The sequence below is a fragment of the Bombus affinis genome, chromosome 9, assembly GCF_024516045.1.
Source record: "Bombus affinis isolate iyBomAffi1 chromosome 9, iyBomAffi1.2, whole genome shotgun sequence".
Taxonomy (NCBI): Eukaryota; Metazoa; Arthropoda; class Insecta; order Hymenoptera; family Apidae; genus Bombus; species Bombus affinis.
The window spans coordinates 5538129-5564561 of record NC_066352.1 but is presented as its reverse complement, the minus strand read 5'-3'; the positions used below and the strand labels follow the sequence as shown (position 1 = coordinate 5564561).

Below are 26433 nucleotides of genomic sequence, written 5' to 3'. Positions count from 1 at the left end.
AGCTATTCAGAACAAGAGAGGAGGAATTTTAAAACAATAATAGCGGAAAATGATTCGAGGTGTGAGATTTTGCACGAAAGATTTAACAAATGAATGGTATTTAAGAAGAATTATTCGCTTTAAATCTGTTTAATTCATACACGAATTATTAAATTCGGATCAGTCAATCTCCTTCAGTTCCTTTTATTTGAAGTTATTTTAAGAGGGAAGATATATATATATATGTATATTTATTATTATATTATTCCTTTTTTTATTTAATTTTTTTTCATATGCATAGCATTTGTTAGATTTATAAAATATTCTATAAGGGAAGAAAAATGTTTCACTTTTATTGAGATATTAAATAAATATCTGAAGTGTTATCACGCAGTGTTAACCATTATATAAATGATAAAGAATCAAGGGATAGATTGTTACAATAACGCAACAAAACATTTCGTTATAAAATGAGTTTATTTTCTCTGTACCATATATGCTATGTACAACATGTGTATTACGGTACTGAAATATACGAAGTTTAGCCAAAGGGTGACATCTTGATACTGTGGTATAAAAAAAGAATAGAGATAAAAATAACGAGGAATTAATTAAACGCGCGTACACATCGAATTCCACGTTGGACGGATTAATTCGTTTAATCGCATGCTCGTTTCGATACTGTCTGCCTTTATACGTGTACACAAGCGTGCACGCGCCTGCACGCTACATCACGTCCAAATGAAGGGGACGTCGTTAGAACGTGGTTAGCCTATATGTCAGACGTGGACGCGTAAGGCGAAAGAATAGAAATAAAAAAAAAAAAATAATAATAAAGAAGGGAGAGAAAAAAAAACAGAATGATAAAACGTGACAAGATACGAGTATTCTTGAAGAGCGATATACGTTAAACGTAAAAAATAAATAAGCCATTATGATTGGTGCGCATGTTATGTAAAAACGCTCGATCGTCGGGTAAGCTCTGTACGTGACTCGCGTAATTGCGAATCAGGATCGTTTAGTCGGCTTTTCTGATTTCTTCCAAGCGAGAGAAATAGGACAAAAGGGGCGTGAGATAAAGGAGATCGAAAGAAACGGCGGAGGGAAAAAGATAGGGGAAGGAGTGAAAAGCAGTGGAAACATGCACGCTTGTCAGGGTACAGAACAGACTCGAGCTTTTCAAGCTTACGACGGAGTAGGCGCGCACCTCAGGCTCGAGGACAAGCACCGACGTCTCTGCACACTTGTAAACACACGCGATAAAGTAGGCAAGGCTACGAATATAAGGCTCATTAAGAAGGACGAGAAGAAGGAAGCGTGGAAGTAAAGAAAAAAAGGAAACAAGGGAGGGAAAAGCAAACTTCTTACGCGCGAAAGCGCCGAGTACCCCAACGTCGGAGTTTAACGCAAAAGTGATTTTCTCGGCGTTATCATCGAGAGAGCGATCGTCCTCGAGCCTAATATTATCGTTCCACCGCAGCTCTGCGACTTGTTCGCCCGCAGTCCGCGTTAACTTAATCTTAATTACATAATGAAATGACGATACATGTTTGCACGATTTTACTTCCATCGTATACACGTTAATAGTGGGACGGTTACTTTATAAGAGACCTTATCGACGTAGAAACGATGCAGTTTCCATTGACTTGAATCGAACGTTTTATCCATCGCTTATTAGCAGATAATCAAGTGTGTTCGAACAAGTCGATGAAAAGTGCTCGAGCGTCATTCTATAAAACTACTTGAAAATGCTGTTTCTTCTACAAGATGGCGCGAGAAAATCTCAGACTCCCTCGCATCGTTGCAATATTCTCGGGAAACGATGACTCTACAGCAACGTTTACGAGAAATGCTAGAATGAAACATTCGAAATGTTCTTTCTTTTTTATCTTTTTTTTTTTTTTTTTCTAAGGTTGTCAAGCGAGGAAGAACGACATTCTTCATGCACCATCTCGTATGCTTTCGTATATGCGCTAGGATGATACCTCTAAAAGATCGCGAGCGGCGAGTCACGCACACGCGTGCGCGCATACGCGTTCGCGGCTCGCAATTTTATCGTTCGTACAGTTAGGTTGCTCGAACGGTTGTATAAAAATTGGCTCTACCCTCTCACCACAAGCAAATTGGATTATACTACGTCAGCGTTAGCGAAAAATCCTTAGCATATTTCGTAAGTATAAAATAAAGTCGTTAAAGTCGCGCCGCTTATTGATACGCATGTAGGCACCGTCGTTGGCATCTTATCATTGTATGTATACATGTGTGTATTGATATTTATATGTATAGAATAGTCAGCATCGAAGCGGGAGGAGCGGCGTCATTTCGCGTGCATTCCCTGCAGATGCACGTTCGCACAATAGGTCCAGTTAACGTGCTCTAATGGCTAGAGTACTACGTCACACCCATATCCTATGTTTTCAATCAATGCCATTCGATTCAAAAGAGAAATTCCATTTAGCTTCGCGTTTCCATTGTGTCAACTGAGCGAAAACCTAGCAATCTCCACGGCAATTAGTACCAATAATTAAAGCGCGCGTCCTTTCAACGCGAGTTCGATATCTCCGACTGATGACTCTTTTTTTCACGTTTCACTATCGTTTTGCGCCAGCAGCGTCGCGTCACACCTCGGATTATCGCGAAAAACAAACGACGCCGTTATACGGTTTCCACCGTTATTCGTTGAAAATTATACCCGTAAAATCACGACCGTACAATTGAAAACCACCCATCTATCATATCGTGTAATAAGATATTTAACTTACGAATTATACCAATTTTGTTACTTAGGGACGAAACGAGAAACAAAAGATATCACCATTATGGGATATCACCATTAAGACCGATCAGAAATGGACAGAGAGAAACTCTAGATGGCTTGCAGCATGTTTGCTGATGATAGACAGACGTTGAACAGAGAAACGATCCCAAGTTCGGTTAACTAAAACGCAAACGTCCCATGCTAATCGAGGATTGACACTTTGCCCGTCTTTATCTTTCTCTTTTGCTCGGCCTTCCATCCTCTCCATTTGTCTTGACGAGCATATTCAAATTTTCAAGTTTCTCAATTAACCCGATCCCATGCCGAAGCCTTTGTGCCTCGTCAAAATCGATAAAGTCCCGACGGCAACGGCGGCTAACCGATTTAAATTTACCCAACGTATCGCGGGCGCCCTCACCATCCTCCGCCAGTCTATATACAACCGGATTCCCTGTCATAGATCCGTTCTAACCCTCCTACCCGATCGTAGGTTTTGGTTTTGACTCACTGTAAAATTTTGCTCGCGTAACGAAACTTCGACACCATCCATAGTTTTGGCAAGTTCGGCCGGTAAGGCTTGTTATGTTAAACAGCAATCCAAACAGCGAAACGTAACCGATTCGAACGTACTGTCTCTCTGACCTGTGCATTGTGCCGACGACGTTTCCACGTTGGATCTATGTTTCGAAGTTAAGATCGACTCCGCGTTATAACTTTCCCAGGTATATTTGAACTCGGATTCGCGCGGGAGCTAGGAAAATGTCGAAGTAACTTCTCCAACGTAAACGTTCGCCCACAACCGTAATAGCAGTTACTGAATTTTCGTAATCTCGAAATTCACCGCGGAAAATATCTCTAGCAATATCCCGACTAAATATTTTAACAGAAACTTTAAGTTATTTTCTTGAATCGATTAACCTAGTGTACGCCAGTTGTTTCCCAACAATAAGCTAGAACTATCTTAAAACACGATATAGAAGTTTATTCACCCCGAGAATCTTTCATCGCGATATTAATAACTTTGTTTACGCGCGTACACCGTGCGATAAACTCCGGAAAGAAACAACGAGGAACTGCTCTCTATACTTCTAGGCGCTACATCAAAGACTTATCCCGTTGATTAGACATGACTCGTAACCATCGGAGCACGTCGATAAGCTCACGTGTCGCGATGTAAATTAACCTGACCGACACGGATGGCCGAAACCTGGCTCTAAGGTTAAGTCGGAAAGGGATGGCGGTTATACGATCCCAGTATGCTGTACGTAGCTATCCTTGATGCGATCCCAACGCCGTTCGCTGTCTCGTTTCTCGACCCTTCTTGCTCCCGAATTCTCGTCTAACCCCACGAAGCTTAGCTTAACCCCGAGACGCCACAAGAGGCAATTAACCTTCCGCCAACCCCTTGACGCGCATTGCACCCCCCTCCCTTTCAGTTCCTACTGCTGTCTCTTACTGTTTCCAGTCGTTCCGTTTCAACTACTACCCTCTGACCTTCTCTATCCCACCCTTGCTCCTGTTGATATCCCACTTGGAGCATCTGCATAATCATGCTCGATTCCCAATGCTAATTAGAGTCCGCATCGGTGCCCTATCCAATGTAGCAAGTACACGTCGACCTCCATCACCTTCGGAACCACGCCTCATCCCGCTTCGGCTTATTTCGTCCCTGTCGTTTCACGCACGACAAGAAAAAAGAACGGGGATAGAAAAAATGAAGGAAGTAAATGTCGCAAAGGAAGCAGGAAGATTATGCGCGATTATGAACGAAGGATGACGAAGCTGCAAGATAATCGATCGAGCCGGCCTCCTTTGATCGCATAATTGCTTCCAACTGCTACTGTGTAATTAGTTTCCTCCAGATTCCTCGTTCAACTGTTGCGAGCTTCTGTTTTAATTCGATATTTAATTATAGTCGGAGCTTTATCACGACGATTTTCTCTAGTGAAATTAGTTAAGTAGAAAGCTACGCGGGTTGTCAGTAACATCTTCTAATTTGCGATGATCTATGCTCGAGAGTTTATTGCCTGTATGCATTTCACGATGTTTAATTGTACGTGTCGTATTAATTGACGTTGTCCGTCACGCAACAGAGGAATCATAGAAAAAGGTGTTATAAACGATGCATCCTCATACAGTTAAAAAAGAAATCAGCGATCATAGAAGGCTACGTTTATTTCTGTTCCTCTGAATACTCGTTAATTGAAATTGCAGCCATGATTAAATGATATTTTTTCAACTTCCTGATCAGTTATTACCATCGATGTTAGTAAAATGAGGTAAGAAGTAGTTTTGTTTTTAGGATCGATCGTTTATCCTCGAGAAAAGAGAAGAAAGGTATACACGCGATAATTCTTATAAAGTAGAGAGCACGAAGTGTCGTCGACCATACGGGCAGTTTTTATCCAGACATCCTACGATTCAAAAGAAAATTCTTCTATCTGCCCAGTGTATCGATTTGAAACCTCACCGAATACTCTAAATTTGCACAAATCCCGATTACAAAGCAACGAACTGCTGCGCCAGGAATTAACATTATCAATTAGATCCCTCCAGTACTTTCAGAGATTCTCGGCGTTACAAAATTTCTATTCGGGTCTGAATTACAGGCGTTTCTAAGTACTACGCAAAAAATACTAGTTTTTAAATACTTCGCAAATCTGAAACCGAAATATTTTGCAAAATTCTTATTCTGAAGAATTCGAGCCTAATTTTGCATATTGGGAAGCTTAAAAAACGAAGGGATTACGTGCGTTTTGTTTGCTCGTAAAGATCTCTGAGAAGTCGTCTGGAGGTTCACGACGTCGGCAGCGGAGGAAGACGAGATTGAAGGACGGGTGCAGGAAACGAAGGCTATTCAAAAACGGCGCGCTGAATATCCGGTGTCGTACAACTTACAGAGGCTGTCGGTGCGTCCTGGAACGGAATGCATTCCGGGAACGGAAACCGAGACCGAAAGAGCTTCTTGATGTTTGAGCATCTGACGACGTCTTTGCCAGGTGAAGGTCCACGCGGCGATGATAGCGATCTGGGCAACGAGGAAGACGGTACCAGCGACGATAGCTTCGCCCAAGTTAATGCACATTCCCATCGTTGACGATATGTCCTCGCTCTCCACGAATACGGTGTCTCTAGTCGCCGAACTGGCGTTCGATGTCTTGCTGTCGTGCTCGAATCCAAACTTGTCCGTGATCTGAATGGATTGTACCAAAAGAAGATCGTCGCGGCTTTGAGAGGAAGAGCCAGTAGAACGACGACGACGACGTTTGCCGTAGGATATGACGGAACGAAGCTCGCCGGTAGCTTCCTCTTGATCGCACTGCACTGGCTCGCAAGTAGGCATGCAAGGTGTCACCAATGCACGGAATTGTACCACCTCAGAGCTAGGGAATTTGAAGGCGTCGAAGTGCGAGAGGAGGATCTGAAATAAAGAAGTGACATATTCGTGATTATAATGGTAATTTAGAGGTAGAGTGCGAAAGATTAGTTTAACTCTCAATTAGTATTTTTGTATGAGTCGAAAGGTATTTTACCTTAATTTGTATTCTGTATTTTACATGATATGGATTAAAATAAAATATTATAGAGATTGGTCAACTACAGACAAACTTAAGTGAACCTGTTACGTTGAGGTATTAAGACAATAATCAGATATCTTATAAAAAGATGATGAAAACTTTCATTTTATAATAAATTAATTGTTAATGTAATTAATAGTCTGCGGATTTTTATGCATTTGTAATGAATCGAAAGTTGCAAAAATGCATGAAACGAATATAATATTCAAAGTGGAATAATCGTTATAATTTTTAATAAGCAAAACAGATTAACGTAGGTTTCATTCCTATCATTCTATTTCTAAAAACATGAAACTGTATAAAAATCCGCAGTCAAACAATTAATTTCAAATTGTTATTCGAGAAGTTCCGTAGAATATATCCCTTTTCTTCCGCAAAATTTTCGCGGTTGTCAAAATAGATCAAGATATATGTACGCGTGAACCGTTGAAGATTTTCTGAATTGTGAAAACAATCAAGGGGGCAAAAATGCTGTACTTCCGGAGGATTTGCAAGTCACGTGAGGAATTGTTTTGTGCCGTTATTCATCATTAAGATAATACGTCAACAGCTGTGTCAAATAACTTCTTCGGACGCAACAAAGACTTTTGCGTATTCTGATGCAATTTACCATTCATAGAAATAGCCTGGATGCTGTTAAGCACTGACGACCGCGTTCATTTCTTTCTCCTCATTCTTCATTGTGAACTTAAATTGTTTCTTCACTGAATACAACACAATGTTTCATAATTTTCATGGCTTTCATCTAGTACAATAGACGAATTACGATGTCATCAAACATCGATTTTACGACACGACACATGTATTGTGGAGCTTCGAAATATTATCTTTATAACGTAAAGAACGTTAAACTGTAATCAACAAGTCTACAATTAATACAGCCCTTATCTTTGTTTGTAATTAACATCTAATTAGTAGGTTTCTGATCATTTTTTGATACATAAAATTTCCAAACACAAGGATACCCCAATTCTTTAATGCGTGGTATATACTACAATAAAATAATATTTTCAAGAATGTAGTAATTAGATTGGAGAAACGTCTGTGAAAGATGTATGTCCTACATTGTGTACCTTACGGGCTTCAATAAGGAGATAACGGAGTTGTAACAATTTTACGTGATTTCGCTCAGGATGATGTGTGAAATGATAATCTCAAAAATTGAAAGAGGATAATTAAGTCTCAAAAAATGAATTTCGCTTAAAAGAAATCACTGCAATGAATAAACTTATTAAAAACGAAGGATTTTAGAAACTACTTGATGAAATGAAAAATATTTGAAAAATCTGCCGAACATTTCCTCGAACACTCCGTTTATGGTCTTTGAACTTATTCAATTTCCATACGCTTGCACTTTCTCGATCGATATTCAATCAAGTTTCTTCGAATGAAAGGTAAAACCATTTATCTCCGGCGTAACTCGTACGTAAGGTGCTTCTGGTCAAAGTATTTCAATATCCCGTCAATTACGGGGCGTCCACTGAAATTACGTTCGCCCTTGTTCGCGTGCTGATAAAAAAATCAGAAAGCGTTGTAGAACACAGGTATCGTATAACACGTACAGGCGTTCCTCGTCGCACGCAATGTGCGTCATAGAAGATCGTGGCAAACTGGTTTTCGCACCTTATACCAGCTGCGTCCCCATTTTTTTCTTCTTTAAGAGCTAAAGTCATATAACGACAATTACAGAATTATGCGATGGAAAACAATTTAGCTACCCTGATTTTATGTCGTTACAAAATTTCCAGTCTCCAGAGATTGAAACTATTTCGATATTAATAGCATCTGTACCTAGGATCCTCCGTTTGAATTTTTCTTTTCTCTTTTAGATGTTTTATACTCGTCGGTAGTGTCAAACTGCTTCGATAATGTTAGCCTGTCGACGATAAGAATTCATTACTTACATCTTTCTTTCTACGTACTTTATTTAACATGCCGTTAATATTTATTGCCCTTCGTTCTAAGGATTAATAATATATTATTAGGTTGTCCGAATAGTTTCATTCGTTTTATAAGAAAATAGTAGACCCACAATGTTTTTTGTTTTATATCAGTTTATTGAATTATGCACGAACATAATAATATAAATAGAATAAAATGGATCATATCTAACTCAACAAAATAATATAAAACAGAAATTGTTGTTCATCTATTATCATCATCTTATAAAACGAAAGAAACTTTTCGGACAACCTAATATATACTAGTCACACAGAAATATGTTATAACGGACGAAAACTAAAGAACGAATCGACGAGTTATAAATTTTATTCACGTGATCAGCAATATTGTTACTGTAGTTCAAAGTAACTTGCAACTTGTGACTTTTAAAGTTTCACTAGTAATATTATTTCAGTTATTCAAGAAGGTTCAGACAGATCGTTTATTAATAACCCTAATAAAAGAAAACTTCTATTTATTCCAATTAAAAATAATAAGCGATGCAAAGCATGCTATTTGAAACCAAACTCTTTCGTATTCGCTTTTTAATTACAGAAACTTCCTATCTCCTCCTTTATTCCATAAAATTCTTAAGTAACTCAACAAAATACGTCAGTCTCGCGTATCATTATTCGCTCCCTATCGTTACTAAGCGTTTAATCTGTGGCGCTATAGGAAATCAATTCGTTTCATCGGTTGTTTCGTTCACTTTTACTGATTCCTCATCGAACTGGAAATCGCGTTCCACGATTCACGATCGGTTTTAGTTATAAAGCGCTTAGCGCCACGCGCGTGTGCTCCTTTGAAACTGGTTTCTGCGGCGCATTACCAAGTTCACCGTATTTACACACCGAGCACGTACATTATCGGGGTAGAGGGTTCCGGGAGGGGTAAGAAGTAAGACATTAAAATATGCTTCATTCCACGTACAGCTTCATTTAGCTGTTTCTTTGGCGAACGCGTCTCGCGGAACGAGCGGAACTTTATTAACTCCATGTCAGCCGACGCTGAGAGCCCGGCGGAAAGCCTTAGAGAACGAAGGTCAGTAAAACGCGAGGAAAGAAGTGCACGGTGTATCCGCGGCATCTGGTACGGGCTGTTTCTACGTCCCTTACCAACCGGAATACACGGCAACCGTCGACGAACGTGACATCGACCACGACTGCGTTTAGTAGCGAACTCGAGAGTGATGACAGTACTCCCGTAAAACGTAGTAGACGGAGCTGTCATAAATGTACCACGCCGTGGATCACTTCGCGTCGGTGAGGTACAGGTTCGTCCTCGCTTCCGCTTGATCCTTCATCCTATTAGTTTGAGACAGTATGCTAAAATGGATCGCTATGTGTAGTTTTATTCGCGAATGTAATTTGGGAAAGTGGATTTTTACTCTTGAGTTAGAATTGCTGTTTCGTCACTCTTTATTTGGTTACGATGTCTTTGAAGTAATACTTTTTGGCTTGTCTGGGGATAAATTTGAAAATTGGTTAACTATTTAGAGATTAGCAAAATTTAGGATGTGTAGGTGAAATAATGATAATGAATTACCGTCCAGGCTAAATAGCAGTGAAGTTTTCTGTCTGAATCTAATTATAGTTTTGTTATATGTTCTGCTTTATATTTTAATATAGTATTAAAATAAATAACTTTTTTTCCTCATTTAAGCATGAATTTAGAGAATGCATAATGTGCTTTATTATTATCTTCTTGCCTATGTATTTAAAAGATTTGCGAAATAATGGATGTCTAGATTAAACAACTATTGTGAGATATTCTTCCAGATTAAATAATTGGTTTAACACATTTAACAAAACAAGGACATATTACGAATATGTTAAGAATTATCTTAACAACACTTAAAAACTTAAAATTTAAATGCATATATCTGTATAATCTTGCTTCTTATCCTTTTTTTAACATGAATAGAAAACTAACTTGTTGAAATGTTCTATGTAGAGGTACTACTTACATAAACAATGAAAAACGAGAAAACAGGGAAAATACGATGGAAAAGAGGTGTATATTTTACCCGAAAGGCAACTCAGAGAGTTTTGAATCATATTAATGGAAGTACTGTTGCATCCAACTTATTTAATTCCTATTTAAATTTGCATATTACTTTTTACGATCAGAAACAAATAGTAATCTAACTGGAAAAATTAACCAAAATTTGAAGACGTTTGCTTTTAATTCGTAAACGTACGCTCAAAGTAGGACTCATATGTCACGAAATACCTTGTATATTGTACGTTTATACCAGTGTCTACACAGAGAAGCGAGTGTGGCGGCTGAGAAATGTTTCCAATTTCATTCAAACCGGTTGTGAAATGGAAGAGCCCCGGTACCGTGGCTTGGCTACGTGACAGACATACCGGAAAACCCGACTTTTGGCAAATTCCTAGTTAGACGAGACGAATCCTTTTGCCAGGCCTTTCAGGTCCAACCGAGTGTTTCTTCTATGCCTCGTATTTCTCGCTATTTCAAGGTTAATCAAATTACTGAAGGTTACAAATAAAGGAAGCGAATCATCGATGGGTAATCTCATCGAGTAAATGAATTAAACCTTCTGATGATATTCATGGGATTTTTTCAATTATCATATTATGAATATATGTGTGTATTGTATTATTCACTATGTATACAAGACGTTCCAGGCAAGTAAATGAAAAAACAGTTTCAAAGCAATTAAAGATAAAATTAAATGAGGAAAATGTAACTGCCATACTACTGCTTTATGTTTTCTTTCTGAAGTTTCGCAAAATTAAGCTTTAAATATATTTTCAACTAAGAATTTTCAGAGCTAAGTGACTTAATATCTTTGCATAGAGAATAAAAACAAATACATCGGTTAGTTTATAATTCAGCTTAAAAGACATAAAGATGAGCTTAACATTTTTTAAATATTTCCAATCTTGAGGTAATCTTTCATGCGTCATTCAAAATCATACGATTTTGACTAATAAAATTTTTGTCTATGTTCTGTTGATCTAGAGCTATGACTTTGCCAGGTTATGTGAAATACCCTATATATTAATAATTTGGCAGGAAATGTTCTTTTTTAAATGATGATTTAAATTTTAGAGATAATGAGAGTTTTTTTGTTTAATGTATTGTTCTCAAGCTTTTATCTTGTTTGAAATAAAATAGAAAATATTAAACACAATCTTTTTTTAATATCCTATTTTCTTTCACTCTTTTTGTAATAAGCATTTATAATTAACAAGATTGCCACTGTTCTTCTGTGCTGCAACATTTCACGTCATAGAAGGCCGTAAAAGAGGGGGGGAGGTATCAGGGGAAGGATTATTTTCATAAGAGAATCTTCTTTTTATCCTTTTCTTCTTTTTCTTTTGTTTCAACTCAGTGTGTTTATTTGGGTGAAAAGTTGTTCTGCTATCTAGTTAGTGAGAAGTTCACAGGCGGCAATTCGTGGTTTCCAGGAGTTTTCATGCACGAAAATATTTGAGCATTTATCATAGAAAACCTTTATGAATATATTTTAAAATTTCATTGATATTGTAGCGAGTAGACTGTGGTTTTTATACAGATACATGGGCACAATTAGAGAAATGAAACTTGAATAGAAATTTATTTCACTTTCTAAATATCAGTTTGAAAGAGTTTGGCTTGAAAATGTTATGGTTTTGCATATTGCTTATTCTGTATACGCTATATGAATATTTCTACACATTCAAATGTTTCATAAATGTATTCCAAGTACGAAATTCCAAGTAAGAAATACGACTATTGTGATTATATCGATACAATCCGGAAGATATAAATATAGAAATTAGAAGCCAACTGTAAATATACTATAGAATTATAGCATACATTTACTGTAAATATACGCTTGATAAAAAATTATTGTACACTGTGAATACTGGTTTTAAATATAAAATTAATGCGTGAAGATAATTTCATTAAATTTGGAGCTTAATCTTATAATGAATAATTGACTGTTCAAATACTTTTGTGGAATGTCCTTTTCCTTTATATTATGCATTCTTCCTACATACTTTATTATTTCTCACCGAATAATTCATTCGCTTATTTTACTTTAACGTACACGCTTCTAACGATCCTTATAATTGTTAGTCTCGACGTTCGTCTCTCACTGATCCTAAAGTTCCAATTCTATCTCTTCCACGGCTTTAATCAACCATTCTATGCGTTAATGATCCCTCTTTCCTCCGTTCAATTCTGTGCCCGTAAAAAGCAACGGAAATTATTAACGAGTAACGTTACGTCGTTGAATGGATAAAGCGAAAAAAAAAATCGGACTCACTCGTAGTCTGGGAAAACCTAGTTCCATGGTTAACATGATAAGTATACGACTCTTTGTTCGAGCAATACAATAAAAATCAGCCACTTAACGCATTCTTAAGCAACGATCCTTTAGAAAAAACTACATCCGTCATTTTTTCATCAAGAATTCCTTCAAATTGTTTCAGCAGCTGTTTACTCAAGAAAGAGATTATTTATTACTATAAATGCGAAGACCAATGTTTGATATTTTCCGTTAAAGGTATAATTTTAGGATTTATTTCGATTAGCACTTAGATTTTCAAACTCTAATTTTTATTATGTATCTAAAAATTGACGAGGCGCTTCTAGCTAAATTACTATTGTATTTTATTACGATAGTAATGTAATTAATATACTATATGCGCAGCGCGTTAGAAACTCTTGTTCCAATTATTGGACTGCACAGGGCACTCTGATATTTTCCTCGTATCGTAAATATTTCCTATCTATAGATGCACCCATCACAGTTCAAGGCATGATAAAACCTAAATGGTTATATCTTAATACACGAGTGTTTCAAGTTTCTACCTCAACATAAATACTTATGCAAATTATAAACATTCTGCTCAAGAATAAATTCGCCACTATCTCTACAAATGGCAATCTATTTTTACCGTACCGCTTTCATTATAGTCATCTACGTCCACATTATGTTTAGCTATCCATCGAAGCTTAGTAGCTTGGACGTTACATATTTTCCTTCTCAACGAGCGTTATAAGCTGACAAAGTCTTCGAGTCGTTTCTTGCAACACTCTATGTACTCGGAAGACTATCACAAGTGTCCATGTAGCGCTGTCTGGCTATTCGCGGGGCTTCTTCTAGTCAGATTCTTGTTCCACGAATTGTAATTTCCTGTGTACGAGGGGGCACGTACAAGCAGCTATTCGTAGATCCAGGCCTCGTTACTTGGACAAGTCTCGGGAGGAAATGAGGTTAGCTCGCGTGATCTGTGGAATCGGCGCGGGACGAGATCATGGTACGAATGGAACGGGTCTCTTTCTCTCTTTCTCTTTCTCTTTCTCAGCCAGAGGAGGGGTGTCAAGGGTGTACACGACTCGGTGATATATCTCGATGTGCCGCATCTTTCCTGAATTAGCGGATATAAATTTGCTCCTTCTTTCAAGCCGGGACTGTTATTACTTTCTAATAAAGCGATATTGCTCCGTGGCGCGCCCGCACCCGCGCGAGCAAATGATGTGGAACGAAGAGTTAACGAGGCGGTATGCCCCTTGTTCTCCCCCCTTCCCCCTTACCCCCATCCTTGCATTCTTCTTTCTACCTGCGACTATATCGTAACGATCCGTTTGTTTTACTCGTCGACAGCCGAAGCATCAATCGCGTACAAGATCTCGTAGGACGTTCAACCTTCAAACCGGTGAACGTGTTCTTCGAAATCGATGAAGTGAGATTTACTGTGAACCATTAGCCATTGCTTTGATAATACGAAACAATTGGTAATAAAACTCAGAAGTTATCCTAAAGGAGAATTTTGAACTTTTATCTTTAAGACGTTCGGGAAGGAATCAGATGTTCTGCTGTTCGTATAATACGATAATGAAAAATTAGCAAAATACTACTATCTTTTACCCTTGAATCCATGACTTTTCTAAATATGATAAAATACTTTGAAACTGTTAATTTATGTATCACGAGACTATAGAAAGATAACTTAATAAGATCTATTTGATTTCCGTATATTAAAATCGTATTATAAAGATAATAGATATTGTTAATAAAACAATTATGATGACATATTCGAGTCCTAGAAATAATCAGACAACAAAATTTCAGATTACTAACAGTTTCTTCGCGTACAAAGGAAACATCTCTATTAGTTTACTTTAATAATATGAATACTTTCGAATATAATTCAGTATATAAATATTATATGCCTGCTAAATCATGAAGTATATAGCAAAATATCGGAATACCATATATTTGAGGTTAAACTATATAGGTACTTCGTTTCTCTTCGTTCGCTATTCCACTGTATAAAATCTCTCTCTGTTATCTTTCCTGTTTAAATAAACATTATCACGTTTATCCGGCAGCGCGATTCATCATCCACGTCTACCTTAAAGATCGATAGACAGCTTCGCCAAGATAATTGAACACTTTGATAAAAATTTCGGTTACATAACGTTAGCAAGCGTGGAACACTGTTAATTTATCGGAGGCGATCGGTAGATTTGCGCGAGTTGATGAGGAACTCGGAGCGATTGGAAAAAATGGCGAAGGTTCAAGAGCTTATCGGGCCGGATGGATCTCGTACGCGCGAACTTCACTTAAGGAGCATAATTATATCGTGGTTAGAAAACTTGAAATCATTCGTGACTATGACGGCTACCTCTTAAATCATACGACGTGTGAAGTTTCTTATCTTACGCGACGATCGGATGCCGATAAAATTTGCAAGAATTAATGATGCTCGGGCTCGCGAACACCGACCGTCTTCCACGTACTAATGCAAGAGTCCCGGAGCTAATTTTGTGCTTCCTTATGCGGCACACACGGAAGGAACGATCATTATTGGACGAATAATCTTTCACGTCGTTAAGATAGTCGTATGTCATTATTCGTCGATGCGGCTTTAATTTTTAACGAATAGCCTGGCTATTCATACAGCGAAAAGTTAACGAGCTGAAATCTACTGCATCTGAAAATTTATTGCCTCGCAGACCGATTTTGAGGTTCCTTCTTTGTTAAACCTTATCTTTTATATTATATTATATCGTATATTTGATACTTCGCGAACGAATTATATCATGAAACGAGAATTACACTAACCAAAACTATAGGTAAATTCTCTAAAAGAAAGTCTTAAAGAAGCGACTTTATATATTATACGTAAAATTTATTTTAAGTTTAGTCGAAAATAATAGATTTATCTAGACGCCCGAACCATCTAATTTACTTTGTGTTCTTGATCTGTCTAAAGCACCTAATGTTTCTAATTTTCTAAGGTAGATTTGCTATATGTTACATTCAATTTATCCAATATGGTTAGCGGCCAGCTGTAACATTCCCTAGGTATCTAGCTCTGTCGAACAAATTGTATCCTTCCTCCGTCAACACGATCGCGGGGCTAATTTTACGCTTTCTCATGAGGAAGGAATGATCATTACTGGAGAGAACGATCTCTCACATCATGTTAAGACAGTTATGCGCCATCATTCTTGATGATTAAGGCGAATCATCTTTCTGGTGTTTTATTTTCAAGAAGCTTTTCATCTGACGTCCAATATAAAATCATAACAAGCGGTCGATGAGTATAATTGAAATTTGCAATTTGCTGAAGGATTCATTACGTTATACCTTACATTTTCAAGATCATATAAATTCTGCATGTAATTGATTACTATAATTAATTTCGAGTGTCGTACCTCGTACGTACGTTTATTCTACTTAACGTCCTATTTCATTAAACCGAATTTAATAACAGAATCTTTCGATGATTAATGCATTTCGTTAGAGAAATAGGGGAATAAACGAGGTGAACGATAAATAATACTTAAGCGAGAGGGTTGATACGTACAGCGGTGAAAATTTTTAGATTATGCAAATGAGTTTCTACGATGCGTGATCTGTGATGTGGGTAAATGGGCAAATTCTATGGCGATTCACCGTGGTAGTAATGTTATTACGAAATTAATTTATTCTTTGCAGTTCGCTGACACTTCGAGAGATTTTGCACTCCACGCGTGGAATTACGTCTCGCCGATGATTCAGCGATGTTTTGACACCATAACATGCACGCTCGAATGTCTGAATCGTTGTTACATCGATAATGTCATCCATTTGGTTAGTGGGCGTGGTACGATCATTGATCAACGTCTTGATACCTACATCGAAGCATATCCAATATTTCCCCTTTCCCTTCGCGTACTTTATTTATACCTTAACATCTTGTAAATATGTTGAGAAATTTAACAAAACGTCGAACGAAGATTTATTTTCAGCGAACGTTTAATAATTCTTGAATACGAGAGAATCTTCGTTAGCTTCCGTTAATTTTTAAAAAAATTTCGGCGATTTACGTAGGAAGATAAATTCTGCAATTTTATCATTCAAAATTGCAACTGTTCATAGAATTCTTTTAAACGATGACATGTTAGTGGAAGGACTTTTTCTTATATGAGAGTAAAATATTATCAACGTTAATATAACATATGAAGGAAAAAAATGGAAAATAAGCAATTTACGATCCTGATTTTCATAACGTTCGTTCTTTATTTCTCCCTTCTTTAGAAGCAGAAATCAAAATGGAAATATCTCTAGGGTATATGGTAAGTGATATTGCATTAACTCGTAAGTGAAATACATGGGCCCAGGTAACCCGAGGGAGTTTTATTTACGTCGTCACTACCTTACTATCTGTTTTACACGTTCTGTCTCCACGAAACAATAAAATCTTCCTTCCACATAGTTATAGTGGGCAGTCCTATACTATAATTATAATGATCTCCATGTTATCTTCGTAATAGAGAAAAATTTTGAATTATTTACAAATTAAGATACGAATATTCATCACTAGTTTAATCACAGGAAAAACTTGAGAAGCTAGAAGAGAATCTTTGAATGAATCAGGAATGAGAATTATAGTAGAAAATTATCGTGTTCGTACTATTACAATTATTTTATTACTGGACTGAATATTTATGTAAATTCATATTTTTACGAATATAATTCAAAAACGGAACGTACATAGGAAATTGTACTATAATTAGTACGCTCATAAATGTATAAAAATTCACAGTCTGTTTATTACCAAATAATTTTTACTTCGCTGTAACGTATTTCATTCATCAGAAGCTGTCTGCATAACCAAGTATTCTTGCCAATTTGCAGGCACAATTGCGTTTATAACATGCCCATGTATCATGTTCTACGTCAACCGTGACGAAGAGCTGTTTGCTTTCCAAATTTTCAGACGACAGCTAGCATTACACGGTGAAAATAATAACGAGCCCCCGAAGCTGTTATCAACGCATCATGCGGCGCTATAGCTAAGACAGCGCGGCGGTGCATCCATAGCACGACTTGTTATGGCGCGAGCAAATTGCTTCCCGTCGTAAAATCCGTTTGAGTGATTGATTAGCATGCAGTCGGACTGACTGGTTGACTCGCAATTTCTTCCAACCCTCCCCTTTTCCTTCCTCTAACCCTTATATAATGTACCTATGAACGCGAAACAACGTAACACAAGTTCCTATAACGGTCGTTGGCCAAGTATCGACATTATCGATACCAAGCATCTCTATTAGTTGCCTTGTTGACTGACTCGCTATGTTCGTCACATTAGAATCGGTCTTTATCCCCGTTTTTATCATTAACTCCGAGAAACACGTGTAGGAGGAATTACAAACATCTTGAAACCGACGCGAGTAATAACAGTTCTTGTTGTGACAGCTGATGTCTTCTAGTCTTATCTAACATATACTTCCTTGGTTACGTATCGTTCGTAGTCTTTAGTGGTTTCATTAACGACGTCGTATTAAGTGATTTATGATCGTGTTACGTGACGACAATGTTTTTGAAAGAAGTTATTTAGAGGATTTTTAGGATAGTGGATTCCTCGGAACGCTTAAGTTGATCGGGACTTAACGTGATCCTGCGATAGCTAAACAAATTCAGCTGTTGCACAGAATATGTCAGAACTTGTAATTTGCGAACTTTATATTTTTTGACTTAGTAGTTCGGACGTTATTTGAAACGAAATTTTAATTAATGCCTTTTAAATAGATCCGTCGATTAAGTCCCTCGATTTGAACTCTTATCGTGTGAATGACAAGTACTAGTAGATAGGGGAGAAAATTTCTTGACCTCATATTACAAGAATTCTATTATACGAAGTGAATACGTGTCCTTCGTCATGTTCAGATAGATGGAGCTCCACTTGTATTGGCATTCGCTCTATAATAAACTCTTATTGCTCCATAAACAGCTCTATGAATACGTTCGAAGCACCCAATTTTCTTTTTGCGGAGTAAAAGCTTGATCGAAACCATTAAAGAGTGTCGACGGTAACGAGACACGTGTTCCTTAAAAAAGAGAAAAAAAAAAGAAAGAAAAAAGAAACTAATTCCGTACGTAACCGTTTACGATCTCGTTAAAAAGTCTCTACCGAGAAGTTGGCGTGCTTATGGTGGCGCCGTTGTGGTTCACATCGCGCTACAGCTAACGATAAATGATAACCATTAGCCTGGAACTTACCTTGCCGGTGGTAGCGGACTTGTAGAGCGGACCCATGATGACGTGATCGGTGGGGCAGCCATCCGAGTCAATTAAGACTATCTCGCTGGAGTCCACGCCGTCCATAGCCACTAGCTCGCGTACAAAGATCTCGTACGGGCTGTTAGGGTCGAGGATCTCGAACTTCAGTGCCAACGGATCACCGACTTCGGCTGATGGGATGGCTTCGTTTCCACTGCGATCGGTGATCTTCATGGCGACGTTCGGCGAGTCGACGATCACTTCCTCGGACAACGCGGGCGTTATTTCACCGTGTACACCGAGATCGACTTCGTTCGACACTGTTTTATTGGTCAGGTCGTATTGACAGGTGACAGCCAAACCAAGATCGGAGCTGGTAACAATGGTGTCGTGGTGTTGGATCACCACGTCGTTTAAGTATCGGCCCAAACCCTGTTGTCTGATGTTGCACTCCAAATCGTCGTAAGCCATTCGTAACTCGAATTCCAAGGCGCCCTTTACGTCTTGTACGCACGAATTGGGCGAACCCTTCACGTACACCTTGCCGTAGAACAATTTGCTCGTTTGGATTCTTGTCACCATGTCGCCGGCACGGCAATCGATCGTTACGTTGTAACAAGAGCTTAATTCGTAGGTTGAGCCCTCAGGCACGTCAAGATAAGGTTCCTGAAATTAAACATGAATTTTCCTTTGTTATCATTATATCATGACCTCTCTAGTTCTGTTGTTTGTTTGTAATTTAATCCATTATTTCTTCATGATGCTTTAGTGTATCACTACTGAAATGTTCGAACCACCTGAGATTGTATTTATTACTAAATGTTATACGCTAACCTGACGTATCATAACTTCTTATGTGATATAGGAGATGCGTAATTTTGTAATTTTGTGTCGACTATAATGGTAGAATATTTAAATTATTCGAATACGAGATTGACATGTACTAAGTGATTACATGGTCAAAAACATTTTTTTATCTTATATCAAAAATCATGGTGGTTTGTGATATACGTTCCACGAGTAAATTATCTCATAAGTGTAGTAGTATATGTATGTCATTTTGTAATGCTAATTTGCCAATTCTTCTCGATAATACGATAATCTGTGTCGATGGGGTAATAACAATTTGCATATTTCCACTAGAATAGCTAACCAGTGTTATAATTGCCTGCTATTTACAGAACTTAAACTGTCACAAATGTGTTCTTGTTTATCGTTTTATCCCCTAACAAATTGCTAAATGCATCAAGCCAGGTTTTGCTCGTTCATTACCAAAATTATAGCATCAACTCTGAGATACTACCTCTTTATACAATTACCATAACGTATTATTTAAGACATGTAATGATATAGGAAACGAGTTTCAAATTGCCACGTTTAAATGTTTATGCTCTTTTTAACGACACGAATAAGGGACCGAAGGTCGCCAGAGTACGTCGTCCAAAATACCACTGGTCGTTCCAATATTTTATCCATGGTGACATATCACGCAATATTATATTACCGATACATCCTTCTAAATGGCAAAATGGACGACTTTCTTTCTTTCCTGCGGTTTAAAGGACTTCTCGTATATCAAATCGAGAAGAAATAAAGACGCGATAAGAACCGTGACGCGATTTACGATACGTATTATAAAAAAAAAAAAAAAAAAAAAAAAGGGAGAAGTACTAGTGATTCAGTTCGACATAGTAGAACGCTAGTGGAAATAGAGCGAACCGATTCTTCAACAGGTTGGCGAGAAGAAAAGTCTTTGTCTTGACTTTCTCAGGACCACGAGATACCCGTTCTCTCGTATGCGCAAACTGAAGAGCCACCCACAGGCTCGATAGGGTAAGCATCTGCGATGGAAACTCGATTTTCCATGAATGCGCTCTCGGCGAATTGTTCGACCTGGTTTGCACGTGTGCAATGTAATCACGTTTACAGAAAATCCCTACCGGACCTTTCAAGAGTACGTGGTGCACGGTAGAACGGGTGAAATGTGTGGTCTACGATTTCCAAGCGAATTCTATGCCCGGAATTGACGTTGAATTGTTTTACTTCGTCGTGCCAAATGAATTAAAGTAAGTTCACGTAACGAGAAATCTCACATTGTCGAACAGCGTCCCACGGTATTGCGCAGGAACGTCGCGAAATAGCATTTTATTAAACATGAACCAAACGAACAAACGGCCAGTTGTTCCGCGAGAATTAAACGTGACGTGGCGTTATAGTTCTCGATTTATTTTTTTCTTCTTATGAATGACTAATAGAAAAATTCTGCTGTAAATTTTGGTTGAATAAAAAATAGCAATTCTGTTCCAGTTTTGAGAATATTAACTTTAAAATTAAAATGTAGTTTGATGCAGATGTTATTATTTTTTTTTTTTTTTTAGTTTAATTTAGTATCTTTATTTTAAATGAAACAAATTTAGTTGTCGAAGAAAAATTTAATACTTTGTTGATGTACTAAATTTTATTATCGTTAGATGTGTTCCAAGTAGGATTTATTTTAAGCTTCAGTTGTCTCCATATTATTCGCTTAATTTTTATTCTATCGTTTTAAATACTTAATGATTATGGTTACGATCAATCAGACGTTCAATATTACTATTAATATGGCGAGTTGTTGCGGTGTTAATTAATTAAGCCATTGCTCAAGCTTTTGTTCGTCCAGTGCAATACAGAATACAGAGGCAATGACAAATGCGATTTGCAGAAATCCAAGTGAAGGTTGTTTGAAAATAATTTGTCAAGGAAATAATAATTTGGCATAATATTTTACCTGGATATCCGAAAGAGTAGCTCTGGAGTGATGGCTAAGACGGCACACCATATCACCAGTGTCGCCATAGTCGTAAGAATGGCAACGGAATGGCGAGTTCAAGCAAAGTTCTCGGCATTCTTCTGCACTGCCAACATCTTGATATACGGAATCCACAGTTTTCAAGATACGCCCAGACAGCTTCTTGAATTCACAAAGTTTCACCGGTTCGTCCACACAGTGGTTTTCTAGATAATCAAAATCTTTAGCAGATTGGAAAGCGCTTGATCCTGCAACGGTTAACCGGTCCATGTCTGAAAGCTCACACTGTTTCGTTGCATTTGCGTAGTTGGCAGATCTGAAACAAAAAGAAAAAAACATTTTTTTACCACTTCTTGGACTATGTTGAATATATCGAATAAAAAGAAGAAATATGCTCACTTAAAATTTTGATCTTTATCTTCTAAATCCGTATACAAATGCATCAATAATTTCATTAGTCTAGAAATGACATTTCAAACCATATTCAATGACTGTGTTTCACACTAAAACCCAGTATTCCATCGAACTGTCAAACGAATTGACCTGTTGCACAACATCTGACAAAATGACCAGAATCCTTCTATGTCTATTAAGCTACTGCGACTATTAATACATGAAACCGCCGGAGTAAGTAACAGAGAAAGCAAACCTCCGGATTCCGATGAAACAGTGTGTAACTATATTAAGTTTCAATGACGCAAAGCGGAATCACAGAGTCCATAGGGGAAATTGTAATAGAAGCTAACTAATGGATTTCCACAAAACTGCGAGCTTTACGTTCCCAAATATTGCGACAGCACAAATTGAACGAATCACTGTAGCTTCTCGCAAATTTGTCTTTAAAACGAACTACAACGCTTATATGAACGCAGACACAATTACGTTGCATCTATAGTGCATTACAGTGCTTCAACACTTGTCATAGAAAACTTTTATGCATATATTGCATGTATTATATAAAACATCTCGAAACTAATACTATGATGAGGCACGATTATCATATTATTGGCAGACAATATTATTTATTGCAAACATATCTAATATAAAATCAGTATAGTATATGGACAGCCAGTTTAAAACGTAATAAAGTGTTAACGATAGTCCTGACGAATGTTGAAATTTATTAATATTTCACGATTTCTGCAAAACACATTACATGCACTAAATAATATGTTGTGTGTATATGTTTGAAACTTCAGCAATATACATAATCACGATAGTCGAATCTCATCACAGCGTTAATAAAATTTCAAAATTTCAACAAATAAGATATTTATAAAATGTTTTTACAAATGTTCGAATACTTTCATGAGCTATTGTACATGACTCGGCACTAATATTTCTCGGAAGATCAGTGACTGTTAATGTAAAACGAAGCGAAATTGTTCTATGACGCGTTTAATCAACAAGAAACCCGTCTTTAATGGCGTGAAACAGAAATATTGCGTTTAGAACCGCTCACTCTCTAAACGTGTCACGGTAAAATATACGAGCGTATTAAGTGGGTTTTCTTCTATTTTTCAAAGACGCCTGGCGCCCGTAGGTCGAAGCAATTATTACATGCTAGCTAGTAATAGTGCCCCGTAATAGTGCATAGTTCAACTGCGAAAACACTAATTTACCAGCGTTTACAGAGGAGTCAACTAAGCAGTTTCCCATCTCTTCTTCGTTTTTGTCCATGTTCGTTAATGCTTGCGTGTAATGAACGTATAGTTCTCCGGAAGTAAAGACATTTAGCTTTTGATTGCTTGGCCTTAGTTTCCCTTTTTCACTATTTTAGATGTAAACGCAGTAAGGAGAGTGATATTCTTGTTTACCTTACATTAATTAGGCCACTAATGTTTATGCATTTTTAGGAAATTTACAGATGCAAAAATGTACAAGATATACAGGTAATATGTATAAATATAGAAAATATTCAGGAAAATGCTCGGTACATATAAGAAATTAGGCTCTGTTTCCTAAATTGTGTGTTCATGAAAATATGAAATTTTCTACTAATAGTAATATGATATAATTGGAATACGAATAACTTTTATGATTAAAATTGATTCCTGCAAATTATGAATACGAGTAATAACAAATTTTGTCGAAATTTTTATATAGCTGAATCCTTTATCTTCAAATATGATTCGAAATTAATTTTGAATGCAATTTTAATTAGTCGAGTAGAGTAGTCTTTTATGTTTTTTGCTCTTTCATCTTTTATATTATATTTCTAATAATTTACAAATAATTGTTAAATAAAACGGTTTCCATTATAATAGAATGGAATAGATAATATATCAAACTAAAAGCAAAGAAATTTGAAAGTTTCGATTATGAAAAGTTGAAGTACTAAATCATCATCGTCTTCCACCTAAAGTTAGGTTAGAACGTTGATGCTTCTCTCATTCCTCGAACATCAGGTTCAAAGTGAGCAGCAGAGAGCCAAATGTATTCCACGTCGCTCGATCGATTTTGGATTATATTGCCTTAAGACCTGAATAATATTCATGGCTGGTACGTTATGATTTCAATATTCTCAGAGTTCTCGTCCAAGGGAATCCAAGTCGAAAAATCACCGCGCCCTTATGCGGTTCGTCGCGATAAACGCCGCCATTGAGTCGAACGTATAATCGAATCGTCTGCAGGTCTCGCGATTATCGTAGACCTTCTTTTTATCGTATTTGCCAACGAGACGTTCCTTATCAACTCGGCAATCCGTATTCTGAGTGACTTGATTCTTTGAAGGTGAAGTTATTTAATAGAACAGAAAAATGTTACGGTCGATAGTAATTTTAATATAAATTTAGAGAAAAGATGAAAAAAAAAAAAAAAAAGAAACAGAGCAGAGTCAAAAAATTCAGAGAAGACTATCGAGCCTGGTGCCCAAGTATAAACGATTGAAATAATTGTAAATCCAATTAACTATAAAATGTTGTTGTTTACGCTTGAACATTCTACACATTTTTATCTCGAATATTTTTTAACAAAAAATTTCGCAATGTTCAATTAAACACAAATAGGTGTAGTGGATTCGAATAACTACCAAATTCAAGGTACATACCACTCATTCTGATTTAGAATGTTTTCAAATATTTTTAATAAAAATGTTCCATCAATTTTCTTTTAATTAAGTGTTTCGGCAACTTTTATTTCGCTATACGGTTATTATTAGGATACTATTGTAGATAGATCGAATGATAGTATAGTACTAGTTTTAAGCTAGAAAGTATTCTCACAGAGTTCAGAACGGGGACGTAACATTTCTGTGAATCGTTTCGACGAAAAACTCAATTGAAACTCCCGAATCCTATCTCTAAGTCGTTGAACAATGCAGTTAACTGAGAGAACTACGCGACGTCTCAAACATATCGTTTGCGCGGTGGTCTCAACGGAAAGCCAGTGGCTGCGCTGTTTTTATCGATCCAGTGACAATCGAATTGATCAAATTCAAATGATATCGTTTGATGAAACAGCACAAACAGAAATGAAGGGTTTCGTAATCGGACGTATCTAGTTGACTGTTTGTTCGTTAAATCAACAAGTTTCGGCAGAATTGTTCGCGATTCGAATAATTGGACCACGATGTGCGCGTTCCAGCGGCGTTTATTATTCATTCCGCGCACGCGGTTCGGGAAATCGCTTTTATCGCGAATTACTTTTATCCGATTCGCTGATCCGGTCTGTGATTGTGGCGCGACAAGATTTACGCGCGGCTACGCATCGGTCCGATCGTCATCGATCTTTAATAGAAACGTCAAACGATATTTCCTCGCGCAAATTGCCGCTCCACCAATATTGCCATTCGAATGGAGAAATTAAACACGCCTTCTTTATTTCCCCTTCGACGAATACATTTTTCATAAGTCTGTCTGTCAATCTGCTATTATTTTCAAATATACGTAGGTTTGATTTTGTTTGTTTTGTCATTTTATTTTACTTCTTGCTAAATGTTTTAAAAATTTCTAATCGTCTGTTTTTTATAAAGTACGCTTATATCTATCGATTTTGTCGTACAATAGTTAATTCAAGAACTCGAAATTAATATAGCTGTTTGTGGATCATTTGCTTTTTGAGCATTTGTTTGAAATTTAATATTCATTCTGTAGACATGTCAAAAAGTATGCAGAAACCGGAGGCTTCTTATAGCAGTAGATAGATATTTATAGATCACCTGTAACACTTACATTCTTTAAATTAGACGCTGCATAAATTCCATCAAATTTTATTTTATTAAATTTAAAAAAATTTTAAGTTCGATTTTTCATCTTTGAAATTCACTTTTAATACATCCTCTTCTTTTAATATCTTCCTTTTAATTCTTGAAATTCCTATGTACACGGGTTCACAAAATTATTCGAACACTTATCATAGACAACTTTCATATCCACATTGTATGTGTGTGTTTCATAAATCATTTAAAAATTTGATTAACGCTATAATGAAACATTTCAATGCACAGTCAAATTTTTAATGTCATTTAGCGTTATCTATTCTTTGTTCTGTGCATAAGCAAGAAGTTGACCAGCGAACGACCGTCTCTTCGAACGATAAAGTCGCCACTGATTTTTCTTTTCTCGAATCGAGGCAAAAGATATACCGTTGCCGTACGACTTAAAACCTCGAGGGAAATTTTAACCTCCCAGGCAGATGTTAAATGTGAAGTTAACTTCGACAGAGCGATGTCCGGGCGTGCCGTTTCACCCCCCTCTATCGACCACACCCTCATCCCCTTTTTTTCCAGCCGAACTGTTTCCCTCTTGCTTCAGCTCCTAGGACAATTGCTCCCATTCCGTGCTCCGTTCGCCAATCGTAATTCCACCTACCATCTTTCCACGCCGGGACTATTTCGAACAAATGGCGAGACAAAAAAGACAGCGCGGATCAG

General features: G+C 37.2%; 2 protein-coding genes across 5 annotated transcripts in view; one reads left to right on the top strand and one right to left on the bottom strand.

The window, feature by feature from the left end:
• The window catches only part of LOC126920757 (autophagy-related protein 16-1), a 607999-nt gene that overhangs the window by 272357 nt on the left and 309209 nt on the right, over nucleotides 1–26433 (top strand). The gene's annotated exons all lie outside the window — the stretch shown is intronic.
• LOC126920756 (uncharacterized) overlaps nucleotides 438–26433 on the bottom strand; it is a 253230-nt gene continuing 227234 nt past the window's right edge. For both annotated transcript variants that reach the window (XM_050731506.1, XM_050731505.1), the window contains 3 exons: nucleotides 21540–21876; nucleotides 18773–19438; nucleotides 438–6158 (listed from right to left, as the gene is read on the bottom strand). In XM_050731506.1, coding sequence (XP_050587463.1) covers nucleotides 5595–6158; nucleotides 18773–19438; nucleotides 21540–21876 — 1567 coding nt within the window. In that variant the 3' untranslated portion in view covers nucleotides 438–5594. The remainder of the gene's footprint in view (nucleotides 6159–18772; nucleotides 19439–21539; nucleotides 21877–26433) is intronic.